Source organism: Bemisia tabaci, chromosome 9, assembly GCF_918797505.1.
Source record: "Bemisia tabaci chromosome 9, PGI_BMITA_v3".
Taxonomy (NCBI): domain Eukaryota; kingdom Metazoa; phylum Arthropoda; class Insecta; order Hemiptera; family Aleyrodidae; genus Bemisia; species Bemisia tabaci.
In genome coordinates, this window is record NC_092801.1 from 1,760,540 (window position 1) to 1,773,573 (window position 13,034).

General features: G+C 36.9%; 1 protein-coding gene across 1 annotated transcript in view; it reads left to right on the top strand.

Moving 5' to 3' along the window:
- The window catches only part of LOC109038238 (cubilin), a 76,849-nt gene that overhangs the window by 7,527 nt on the left and 56,288 nt on the right, over positions 1-13,034 (top strand). The window contains exons 7-18 of the mRNA XM_072304547.1: positions 509-748; positions 1,568-1,706; positions 2,318-2,418; positions 3,517-3,646; positions 4,384-4,584; positions 5,645-5,791; positions 6,529-6,713; positions 8,451-8,616; positions 9,151-9,335; positions 9,632-9,791; positions 11,007-11,206; positions 12,554-12,713. Of these exons, the coding sequence (XP_072160648.1) occupies positions 509-748; positions 1,568-1,706; positions 2,318-2,418; positions 3,517-3,646; positions 4,384-4,584; positions 5,645-5,791; positions 6,529-6,713; positions 8,451-8,616; positions 9,151-9,335; positions 9,632-9,791; positions 11,007-11,206; positions 12,554-12,713 (2,014 nt within the window). The remainder of the gene's footprint in view (positions 1-508; positions 749-1,567; positions 1,707-2,317; positions 2,419-3,516; positions 3,647-4,383; positions 4,585-5,644; positions 5,792-6,528; positions 6,714-8,450; positions 8,617-9,150; positions 9,336-9,631; positions 9,792-11,006; positions 11,207-12,553; positions 12,714-13,034) is intronic.

Sequence of the window (13,034 nt, forward strand, 5' to 3'; positions counted from 1 at the left end):
AAAATTTCCGTGAAATTTTATGAGGCTGTGAAATATTTCATATTTTCCAGGGGTTAGAGTATGCAACCCGCACTCAAACACACAAAAGTAGAAGAAAATCACAATTCGACGGTGTAAGTCAGCAATCACCTATCTCATTTGCGGTGTCTGAAAATCTTCGCCTCTATGTTATTTTTTAAAGGAGAACAAATTGACATCATTCCTTGAAATTTGTGCAGAATTTTCTTCGCAAAGAGAAGAAAAATCGCGGCAGTTTTCAAGAATTGCCGTCGAGTAGTTTTCTGTTTGAAAAATAAAGTATGACAGGAAGTCTGCGACGTCGCAAACCGAGTTATGTGATTGCCGACTTACAGACTTACACCGTCGAGTTGTCACATTTTGCGAAACATCAAAAGGAACCGGTATTTTTCAATATCTTTCATAAATTTCTGATATTTCATGTGAAATCTCAAGATTTTATTTTCCATGAAAATGTGCTTGCCTCCTAATGATGATTCCTGTCATATAGGGTGTACTATGCGACGAAGACGTGGACGAATGCGCTTTGTACGCGAACACACATCTTTCTTGTCAGAACGGAGGCAGCTGCGTGAACAAACCAGGTTTCTACGAGTGTCTCTGCCCCCCTGGCTACTACGGGGTCCGCTGCACGGAGAGCACCACCAACTGTGCTACGCGTGGCCAGCAGCTGTGCGGTCACGGCATTTGCGTCCCCCATCAGGACTCCTACAAGTGCATTTGCGATCAGGTATGCATAGATATAAGTCCCAGCCAGGGCATAGAGGCCGTTCAAGTATTACGTAAGGCATTTTTGTCAACTTTTTGACCCCCCCCTTTGATCGTAGATGCCGGACCCCCCCCCCCTCATTTTTTCAGATAAAAACGGAGGAAGTCTGGTAAAATAACTGGAATATATTTAAGGCTTTTGTATAGGTATTTTGATGAAAATCGGCAAAAAAAGAAGCAAATAATTAAAATTTAATTGCAGAGTGTTTGCCAGTTATAAAAAACCAAAATTGGGGACTTTTAGGGGTGTTTTATTTTTTACAGCGGAAAGCTTACGTAAAACTCGGCTTAACCCCCCCTCCCCCTTCGTAAGGCTCCGTAAGACAAGCTCGGACCCCCCCCCCCCTAAGTACCTTACGTGCGTATCGTTTTTCGCAAAGAATGTTCTTTTTTTATCCTCTTTCAAATGAAGTATCACAAAAGGGGGGATCGCAGTTGAAAAAAAAGTTGGGGCGTCTCCCCCTCCCCCCTCAGGAGAGTGTCCCCCGAAAATTTTGGAAAGTCCTCTTTGACCTTGAAACATTCTCCAAGTTTCGTTTCAAAAGTTCAATCAAAAACAATTTTAAAAGGGATACGGACTTTCGGCAAAAGTTCAATTATAAACAATTTTAAAAGGAGTACGGACTTTCGCCACACCCTTTGGACGACCCTTAAATCATGAGCTCGCAACTGGGTATCGGAAATATTTCACGATTATAAATAATTTATTAAAGTTTTGCCACCCATTATTTGATTTTATCCATATTTTATTTAATTAATTATCATATTTGCTTTGGTTTAGGGCTGGAAGACCGACGGTATATCACCAGCTTGCGTTGTGGATGTAAATGAGTGCGAAAGTCACTATTCTTGCTCCAAGTCCCCACCTGTTGAGTGTCTTAATACACCTGGGTCCTACACCTGTGGACATTGCCCACCAGGTAAGGCATATTTTCTTTCCTGCCATTGCTCACAATACCTTAAAAATCCAAATCTTGAATCGGACCTTATTCCGCTATCGTTATGGACGCCATTTGCTAGTTGCGGCAAAGTGATGGCCTCCCCGCTTTTTCAAATTTCCCGCCGATAATTCGTATTTCCCGGCTTCTTTTTCCCTCCAATTCAACCGCCAATCCAGAACAAGGTACTTTTACATGATGGCCAACGCAATGAATCTCACAGAGCATTGTCTGCCATCTAAAATTGCATCTAATCCGTTGAATATCACATTACTGACCGATAATTTGATCGCAATATAATGAAAATTCCCCAAAAATTAAAAAAATGTATTATTTTTAATAGTATTTGATTATTATAAATATTTATTTTCATCCTACGAATGCGCTCTCACTCAGTAATGGCATCTCAAGGTTGGCAATTCAAATCGAACTTTACGCTCACGTGTTCGAAGTTTTGTAAACAACTTTTCGACTTTTTCAAAAATTCACACCCAACTGAATTATTTGTATGCATTTCTATATGTTCCCAATAAGTTTTCTCGTCTTTAAAAATGTTGCTTCGTTTAAATTGTTTCACTGAATTCGTTTCGCAGGGTACACCGGGAACGGACATTATTGCAATGATATCGATGAGTGTTTAGTTGATAATGGTGGTTGCAGCATTACTCCCTTTGTAACTTGTTTGAATCTACCCGTAAGTTAAATTTGTTTTCTCTACTTCGTCATGTATTCGTAGTTTCAAGCACGTTGTTAACGGTGTTAGATGCCAACACTTGACATCGCACCTATGTAGTTTTAGAACGGTATCTGGCGCTGGCAACTGACAGTTGAGTATCAGACTATCATGTATGCAGTAAGTAAATCCATTTGTTCAGAAGATCTGACCACTCAGCTCCACAGAGCATCGCTAAAATATCTTCTCTAGTGGTAAGTATGTAGTCCTGCGGGCTGATTATTGAAAGTTTAAAGCAGTCCGATAAGACATGGAATTGCAATATATTGCATGGCCAAGGTAGGGCCATGTTTTGTCGTATTGGGCTGACATCAAGGCGGATAAAGAATGGTGGTCGCATTTCGTACCCTCTGGACGTCACACGGTATTGGGTACATTGGTCGGCCGAGGCCGGGGAGCCGGCTCAACCTCGAATTGCATGGCAAAAGCCGTACCCTCCTGACGTCTCAGTGCTTCAAGATGGCAGCCAAAATCGAAATGCGACCACCATTCTTTATCCGCCTTGGGCTGACATAGTTTCAATAATCAGGTTGCAGGCTATCATTAGAGTTCTAAGTTCAGCTGAAGGAAGAGAAGGAATGTGTCTCGGGAACAGTACTTCAGATGCTAGCACCTGATGGAACGTCTGTTCCAAGGTCTAGTTTGCTAAGAAGCATCTCTGTCATCATTGTATCAGGATTATGTGCTGTCAATGGAATTTTTAATACAGAAATTGATTATCCTTAAGGCGCCACAAGATGTCATCGCAATTCCAAACTGTTTTTCTAAGGTAGTGACTTCTAGTAATAACTGAACTGTTCCTAAGTCCCTGGTTAAAGTGGAGCATAATGACCTAGTCATGATATCACTATGCTTTATGGAACAAATCTCTATAATTTCACTCTGATATCAATCTGACTTCACCCTAACATCATTCAGACATCACTATGATGACACTGTGATGGCAGAAAGTTCAATGACATCAGAGTGATGTCACAATATCCCACTTTTACTAGGGGTATTAGAAACAGTTAATTTAACTTGTAAACCGTGTTTTATCCATAGATTTTCTATTTGCAGGGCTCTGCAATCTGTACACCTTGTCCCCCAGGATACACCGGTGATGGTTCGGTTTGTCAGTATCTTGGAGGTCCTTGCTTTGTCGACAATGGTGGTTGCCATCCCAAAGCCACTTGTGTTCAAAATCCCGGTAAATATGCACTGCCTTTGGTTTTTAATTTAACTCTGCTATTATCAGGAAAAAGTTGTTTCATCATTTGTATGTTGCAAAAAATCTTTTCCATCAACAAAACATCAATCACACATTGCAAAATTATGTAGAGTTATAAAGTTTTTTTTTTATTATTATTATTCAGAATTATACCCACATGTTGCACAAATACATAACTGACTCCAAGAAAAATGTTACCAAGAGAAAAGCATCTTGTCCGGCACAAGGTTCAACTCGAAAATAATTTTGTAATCATAACAATAGAGATCATTTTATGATCGGCTCCGCTGCTAAAATAGCACAGTCTAACAATACTTAATGAACAAAGTGACAAAAATTTAAACCCTACGTGATGCAGTTTTAAAGGAGGAAAGACCCACACTTATGAAATAAAAAAAAAATTGATCGCTTCAGAAAATATGAAAATATATTTCTGAAATTTTCCCATCCCTAATATCTAATTGCAATTTGCAAGAAAAGCTGAGGAGAAAATTTGTAGAAATTTTATTTTTTGACAGAAGAAATAGTACCTTTCAAATCCTTATATACCGTAATATTGCATTGTCTGTTGCAAATTTTTGCGTGCTAACTCTGGATGTTAAGCTCCTCTGAACGCCATGACCAAGGCATTACAGGGTTATTATTTTTTCCCTCTTAAAATTACTTCAACGTGGTGCTCAACTCCGCTAATTTTGCTTTATTTTGGATTTTTTCAGCCATCAGTGACAGTTATGTTCAATGCGTGTGTCCTCCAGGATACGTGGGCTCTGGTATGGGGCCCACAGGGTGCACATCGACTGGAGTTACACCTACCAATGTCACTGTCTGTCCATCGTCAAGATGTAACAACCATGGTCAGTGCTCTTACTCTGCATCGGGGGCTGGATTCAAGTGTCGTTGTGATCCAGGATTTACAGGTATACTCTCAAAATGGACTTGCATATCAACTCCTCCTAGGAAAGTACCCTTTCAAAAAACCTTTATTCTAGGTAGTTTAGGAACCTAAACTTCATTCCTGCCTAGAAAAAACACTCTAACATTATTCTAAAATTTGCATTCATAGTTTATGCAAGCACTCGAACATAATTCATTTTTTCCACCCTCTTTCTATACTTAAAAATATCTCAGAGTAGCCACAGCCCAGGAAAAGCTGGATAACTGGGGAAAGTCTGGGGAAAATTGGCAGAGAACAGAAAACTAACATTTGTGAAAAAGCGACAGTCAGAGAATAATAAATGCAGTGAGAAAAGTGGCAAATTGTTACTGAACACCACCTGCTGATCAGTTTTTTCCAAGCTGGATCGGAAATCTTTCAGTTAATGTTTTGCGTCTTCTGTTGTCTCTAAAGTTGGGGATTTTTTACAAAATCGGTCTGGAGAAACTTATGGAAGTCAGGAAATTCTGATTCTAAATTTTTCTGACCCTTTTGACAGTTAAGCACTGAGAAATTAACAAAATATTTTTTCATACTACTTGAATGTACTAGGGCTGTCGTAAGATACAGGAATCACCCTAAATACAGGTGTTACTTACCCGAACAAATTTTGGCGAAAATCAAGTTTCTTTACTTCAAAAGCTCAAAACTATTTCTTATTCAATGATGGCGGCTTCTAGTTGAAGTTAAAATAAGAATGTCTCTCACTAGCCTGAAGCTTATAATGTCATATTGGGTAATGACTTATGGTTTCAACCTTTTTGATTCCAGTGCAGCATTACCATGGTTTGTTTCCCAACGGCAGTGTAACCTTTTGTGTTCAAAAATTTGCAAAAACAGATGTTGCTTTTATTTGATTGTTAATCTTTCCAAAGTGGGAAAACAGAGACCTTTTTATGCATTCATCAATGTTCTTCTTAAGAAACAAACACCGAGTTTATGACATCTGAAAAAGAGAAGCACATATTGTGAAAAGTTTGTTTGGCTAACATTACTCTAAACTCACTCAAAGCTGTCAATCAATAGGGTTTTTGCTGTTTCAGGCACTTACTGTGAAATAGGTGAAGATGGTTGCTCACCAAATCCTTGTTTGAATGGTGGAACGTGCTCTCGTCTTACAGATCCATCCAAGTTTGCTTGCCTTTGCCTGCCAGGATTTATTGGCAGCACTTGCGAGGTAGCACGGTCAGGTAATGTATTTGAAGGGTCACTAAAATCGAAGTGATAATAAACATTTACTACAAACATTTAGCAGAATTTAGATTAACAGAAAATGGATTCTGAAGATGAGGAAAAAACATTAAATCTGTAGCCTGAACTGTAAGTAACAAGGTGATAGAATTGTGCTGGGTCCACTTTATTCTTCGGGAAAATCAAGACCGAAAAATCCCAAAAATTGAAATCAGAGTCAAGCAACTCTGTTTGACAGTCAATTGTCTCAGATTAAAATTTTTGGAATTTGTTTGGCCTTGATTTCCCTGCAGAATAGAGCAGACCTAGCATTATTCTACTACCGTGTTCTGAAGATGTTTAGGTAATTCAAAATTTTTGTTCTTACCTTATGTTTTTTACGTAAATTTTTTTCTGCTTGGATTCCATGAAAAATTTTTATAACTTTTTTGTTGATTTAGTTCTCGATTCAAAAATTAAAATAAGACCTATATGCAACTAGAAAAAAAACATTCTCCAAGTTTTGTGTTGAGATGTCGAATTCATACTTGCTTTCTCAACCCCACAATAAACAGTTTCATTGAAAACCCTGTCCAACCTCTCAGACTTCAAAAAATGTTGGCTTTTCATGTTCAGTCAAAGAAATATTACTGGGAGAGAATCAATAAAATTCTAAGAAGTGCAATCAATTTTTATTGCAGAATCATTCTGACTCTAAGAAAATCATGGCTTTACATATTTTTCTTTTTTTTCACAGCTTGTTTCGGCATATTGAAATCACCGTCAGGTATCATGAGCTTTCCGGAAACTCCTAATACAACATACCCTCTTGAAATGAATTGTGGATGGATCATTACAACCAATGCAAGTCATGTTTTGAACATCTCCTTTGAATATTTTGCTGTGGAGGCATCACATGAGTGTGATAAAGATTTCCTCCAGGTAATTATCCACATCTTTTTTACTTACTTTTTCCTTTTTAAATAATTTTTCACCATAAACTGATACTTGAATGATCAAAAGACTTCTAGACAAGGTATAATGTAAAGCGGTATGCAACACTTTTCTCTTCTAAACACACAAGGTAAACAAATCTTACAACAGGAATCCCAGAAAACAGCTCAACAAGGTATAAATGTTCATAATGGACCATTAGACAAGGTGCATATTTAAGCATCACAGTTAAACCTCATTTAGTCAGAACCTGCTGAAGTCGGAAATCCCACTAACTCGGTAATAATGGCTTGGTCCTGTTTCTTCGTTTTACCAATACAAAGTCCATTCAACTTGGAAACCTTATTTAGTCGGAGTGAACCTTTGGTCCCGATGCATTTGGACTTAGTAAGGTTTGACTGTATGTTTTATGTTTTCTCATCCAAATTTCACATAAGGCACTCGCTGTTGCATGAAATTGTGACCACCTCAACTTCAGAGTTTCAGCTCAGCCATTGCACATTGTTTACAATTTGAACACTACAGGGGGAGAGAAAAACTGCTCAATTGAGAGGCTTGTTAAATCCATTGTAGTGCTCAATTTTACTCAAGTAGACTCTTGCTTTTTTTAAAGCAGGAAATTCAAATTGATTGGAATCTGTGCTCAATATTTACGTTTTTATTTTGGTTTGGAGTCAATTTCAGTAATTTTCGTTGTGCGAACAGTGTTCTACATGAAATATTATGAGGAAATATTTATCAAAATGTCTGAATTCGAACCTTGGCTAAAGGTCAATCATCATTGGTTGGATGGCAAAAATACAAATGACATCATTTGTACAGTCTAACTTGTATTTAATCTGTGTTAAATATACTCGTTTAATAGCTGGTTCAATACTTAATCACCGAACTTCTGGATATGTTATTCATTTTCTAAATTCATTTTAATGTGGAAACATGTGACGTTCTTTCCAGTTCAAACTTTGTCTGTGGCCCATTCCTAAGTTTTGGGAATTCATTGTCCAGTGTCATTCAATTTTCACAATCGAATTTCCTTTTTTTTTTTTTTACCCTTAAATTTTAATACCTTATAATATTGAAGGTCATAATGGTCAAATTTTCGATTGACCCGTCTTTTTACCTACCTGTAGGGCTAAATTTTTTGCGTGGGGGATTATCGTTGCTCTTCTGACTCTTGACGTATCTCGATTTCCACATGAGCCCCGGAAAGCATGCTAAGGAAGAACGCTGTATGAACCTTAAGGCATTGCCAAATTTTCTTTGATAAAATACGATTCTCCTGGTAAACTTATGAATATTTTTCTGCAAATTTTTCAGATAATATTGCTCGCAATTCCCTCGAAAAGTCCTGAAAATTTCAAGGGAAAATATTCTTAACTTTCCTCCAAAGTTAAAATTTTAGAGGGAAATTTGGCAACTTTCGAATATTCATACGGCGTTCTTCCTTAGTACAATAGTATTCTCACATAGAAATTGAGGTAGGCCCTTACATCAGAGGAGCAACCTCATGTTGCCCTGAATGGGAGATCGAAAACCTACCTCCAGATCTTTCATTTTGTACATAACACAAAAATGCTCTCTAAGTGCACAATTTTTTTTTCTTTCTCTGCTAATAAAATTGCTTACCTTTAGGCATTGCTAAAGTAGGTTAGAAAGAAGAAAAAATTAGAATACTTTATAATAGCCCATACTAAATATAGTTTTTTTTTTCTTTTCGAATTTCAGATCAATGATGGCCCGGACATGACGCACAACTTAATCGGGCGGTTTTGCGGCACCAAAAAACCGGACAATTTCACTTCATCTAGTCACTCGGTATACCTCTGGTTTCGGTCAGACTCCTCAGTGAGTTTAGCTGGATTTCGGATCCGATGGACCTCTGTTGTTCCAAGTATGTTTTTATTTTAGTGGAACCTAGATGGTTTACCACTCTAACTAGCTCTAAGTAGTATTAGCCATTTTGTTTGCAAACCTGATTTTTATGAGCTGTGAAAATTTTTAAAAAATCTTGCAATTTTGCAAGGAGCCAGTATGCAACAAGAACCATGATCGCCTAAATGTTTTTGGCACCATATGATATTAGCATTCTTTATTCTTAGCCTAATGTTTGTAACATGCATTTTATATACGTGAAGTTAGAGCCTAGTAAAAACGTACTATTATGCCCAGCTTAGCGTTTTAACTGCTCAGTTGACAAACACAAACAAAAAGATCAATATCTTTCCTTAGAAAATTATTGCTGTCATTATATGCTTAAAAACAATGATTTAAAATTAAATGAAAAAATTCCCTGCCACAAAGGAATTTTCAATGACTCAAAAGAAATTCATAAATTTTAAGTTTGATAAAATCGCAATAGTTTCAGTGTCCTAGTTTCCCCCATTGAATAAAAGTATTAAAGACCGAATAATTATTTCTATTCCAGAGTGTGGTGGGTTGATAAAATCTAACTCTCACGGAACAATCAGTTCTCCAGGTTCACCGAATCGGTATCCGGCCAACCGCAACTGTTCATGGCGCATTGAGGTCCCGAAAGGCTACAGGATCCTCTTCACATTTTACACTCTCATGATTGGCTCCTCTTCAAATTGCACCAATGATTATCTAGAGGTATACTTAGATTATTATTTTGTATCTTGTGTCCATGTAAGCGTGGAATGGTTTCTCTCCCTTCAAAATTAATTTAGGAAGTTTTGAATAAACCCGGCTGTTTTTCTCTCTCTCTTTAATATTTGCCTTGTAAATCCACACTCAGATCTTTTTTACTCAGGGGCCGTTTGTACAATACAAAATACTGATAATTGCATTTTTTCGGGCACTTCTCTCTTTCTTTTATAAGGCACCCACTCAGGTCTGTGATCCTCCCAAAAAAAATTGTGTAATGCTCATAATTTATCTGTTTTCAGATTGTCAACAGCTTTGATGACTACGGTTCGTCTGTAGGACGGTTTTGTGGTAGCAGCTTCCCTGCCCCAATCTATTCTTCATCTTCTCATGCGACACTACATTTTCATTCTGACAATATCACTGGCCCAAACGAAGTCGGATTCCAATTAACTTACGCTGGTAATGCACTTTAAATTTAATTTTTAAGGCAGACTCTAATCTGACGGTGTTAACTGCTTGATATCAGCTAAAAAGTGAATTCCTTTTTGACTGTTGTCAACCACTGGACAAGATGCAAATCTAAGCAATATGATGTACCCAAGTAGCAGTGATCCCGATAAATAGCTATTTTATCGGTTGGTTATTGCGATTATGTTGGTGGCAATATATCGAGACATTATCTCATTAAAAATTGCGATATATGGCAATTAAATTGCCACATATCGCAACTTTTGGTTTGACAAAATTGCGATCAATTTTTGTCAATAAAATTGAGATTAAATTGCCATTTACCACGATTTTTATTTCGAAAATATGGCAATAAATTGCCTGGCAATATAATCGCGATTATATTCTGATAATATGAGGATAATTGCTCAGATATTGATGACCCCAGCTATTTTATCGCAGACAAAATGGCAATATATCCCGATTTTTCCATTGAAACATGCTACTTGGGTATGTATGTTTTCTTATCATAATGTCATATAGAAAGTTATGTTTTTTGTTATCAAAAGTAATTCCTAGCTCACATATTAACGTTTTTCAATGCCTAAATTCAAACTTCCTGCTCATAAAAAAACCATAATCTACTTGAGTCAAATTGCACACTATAGGTTACCGCATTAGTCTCTGAGGTGTGCAAAGCATGGCAATCTTATTCTTGGCGCCTTGGCTCAGCTATTGCACATTGCTTACACTCTAACAAACAGAGGGCGGGAAGGAATACTGCTTGGTCGAGAAGTCTGCCAAAATCGTTGTAATGCACTATTTTATCCTAGAAGAGACTCTTAATTTCTTGTAAGGGGAAAATTCCATTTTTTTACAACCATCAGTTTGTTTTTGAGTTAACTTCAGTAATTTTTGTTGAGCAAATCAGTGTTAATACAGTATAGCACAAAGGTTTAAAATAACTAGTCCACCTTTTCTGTCCTGTCATTATGATCCAGACATGAAATTATGAAAAAAAATATTGTGTAATACTCTGACCAACTGTTTGCATTGTATTCTAACAGGAACAGCAGATGTTTTCCCTTACCTTTTAGCATTACTTAATTCATGAGTAACCATTAAAATTGAATTGTGGCCTGAGGTTTGCAACATTAGGAATAATTGAAATGCATCATAACCAAAACTTTGGAGTTGAATTTAAGATCTAAATTTTCTGTCCTGTAGCCATTCGTTCATGTGGAGGACTCCTCAGTGGCTATTCAGGGATTATAACATCGCCAAAACATCCTGAAAAGAATGATGAATACGTCTCCGATACCGTTTGTGAGTGGACTATCCAACTGCCCTTGGGGGAAAAAGTATCCCTTCATTTCGATTCATTTGACTTGGAGGACTCGGACAATTGCACCTATGATAATGTTGAGGTAATGTTTGATCTGCTAAAATATGACTTATTATTGCAAAATTATCAAACCAATGTTCTGATAGAGAGATCATGCTCTAAAGCATGGTGTCTAGTGTTTTAGAAACTGGGAAAAACGGGGATTCATCAGGGAATGAATTTACCGGGAAAATTAGGGAATCTATTCCAGAAACCGACTGGAATAGAAATCGAGCAATTTCTCCCTCTAACTTCAATTTAATTTTCCGCAGGTTATCTTTTTAGTACAGTCATTTGCTGAATATTTATGAATGTAATCCTTATTCTGGGTTTGTTTGTGCACAAAAGTGAATTGCAGTAAGGAAACTTTAAGTATCCATTGTTTTTAGGGCGAATGTTATTGCACCGGAGCCGCTTTTTTTAACTTCTTGAGTGCCGCATTTAAAGCTTCAAATCATCAAAATAATTTAGAAGCTTCCATTGACCAGATACGATAATATCAACATCAGGAACATTTTTCAAATTAAAATTTTGAATGTGCGCCATAGAAATGGCGGTAAGATTAATTAAAATGTATATTCATATCTGAAACTCTGGAAATTTATATTGTTTTCCTGAAGAGAATCCCGGGAAAGTGAAAGAAAACTTCGGTTTCTCATCAAGGAATGAGCTCCTGAAAATCAGGGAAAAATTAGGGAATGAGCTTTGCCAAATAAACTAGACACCATGCTTTGAAGAAATCATGGATTGTGTGGCCTTTAAAAAAGCTTGAAAACTGTTTGATTTTGACTCTCTCTTTTTGAGGCCCTGGAAGTGCTTAATTTTTTGGAAAATGTCTGAAAAGTGCTTAAGTTTTACAGGGTGTCTCCAGGTCTGGGAAACCAAGAATCGATAGGGAATTCAATCCGGTCAGGGAAAAGTGGGGGAATTTTCAAAAAAATACCGGAAAATTGAAAAATCTTGAAACTTGAAACCTTACACACTATCAGCGCTGTACATACAATCAAACTGAATTGCAGTTTGGTTTGGAGTTCAATGCTTCAATTCGCATAGGAAAACGCATCTGAATAGTAAACGGAGGAATAATTTTTTATAAGGAATTGTAATTTTATTCAATCAAATGACCTGAAGAAAAAAAGTTCACATGTTTTTGTCATTTGCAGTTTAATTATTGCCAAAAACTTTTTATCTTGAATTCTAGGCATGCAAATTGTTAGTGTGAAAATTTGGAGAATTGCGATTATTTTGGTCAAGGAAAACCTGGAAAAATCAGGGAATCCCTTTTTGCTGAGTCTGTAGACACTCTTAAGCAGTTAATGAAATAAGCCATCCAAATACATGTAGCTATAGTATATTCATTAATCATTAATAATTTAAAATATCTCAACAGATTTTTGATGGACCAACGTTTGAATCTCCTCTTCTTGGTAGATTCTGCGGAGCAAGAAAAACCATTCTTCCTATAATTTCTACAAATAATCAAGTTTCAGTGCGTTTTACAACCGATCTTACCAACTCTGGCACTGGGTTCCGCCTGAAATATGACCTGGGTAAGTTGTCTGTGATTTGCAATAAGTTTTCTTTTCGATTTTTGTCCAGAGAGAAATGAGTTTCTAGTTTTCACCAGACAAGGTACGAATTTAAGCATTTTAATGTATGTATCCTCTTCAAAATTTCCTGTTGGACACGATTTGCGCTACGAAAATTACTAAAACCAACTTCTAACCAATACATCAATGTTATTATTTAGCATTGGTCAAGAAAAAATTGAAGGAGCATAATAAGACTAGAGCCTTCATAAATCAAATTGCGCACTAGAATGATTCTGGCAGGTTTCTTAATCAAGCAGCTTTTCTTCCCCACCCTGAGTT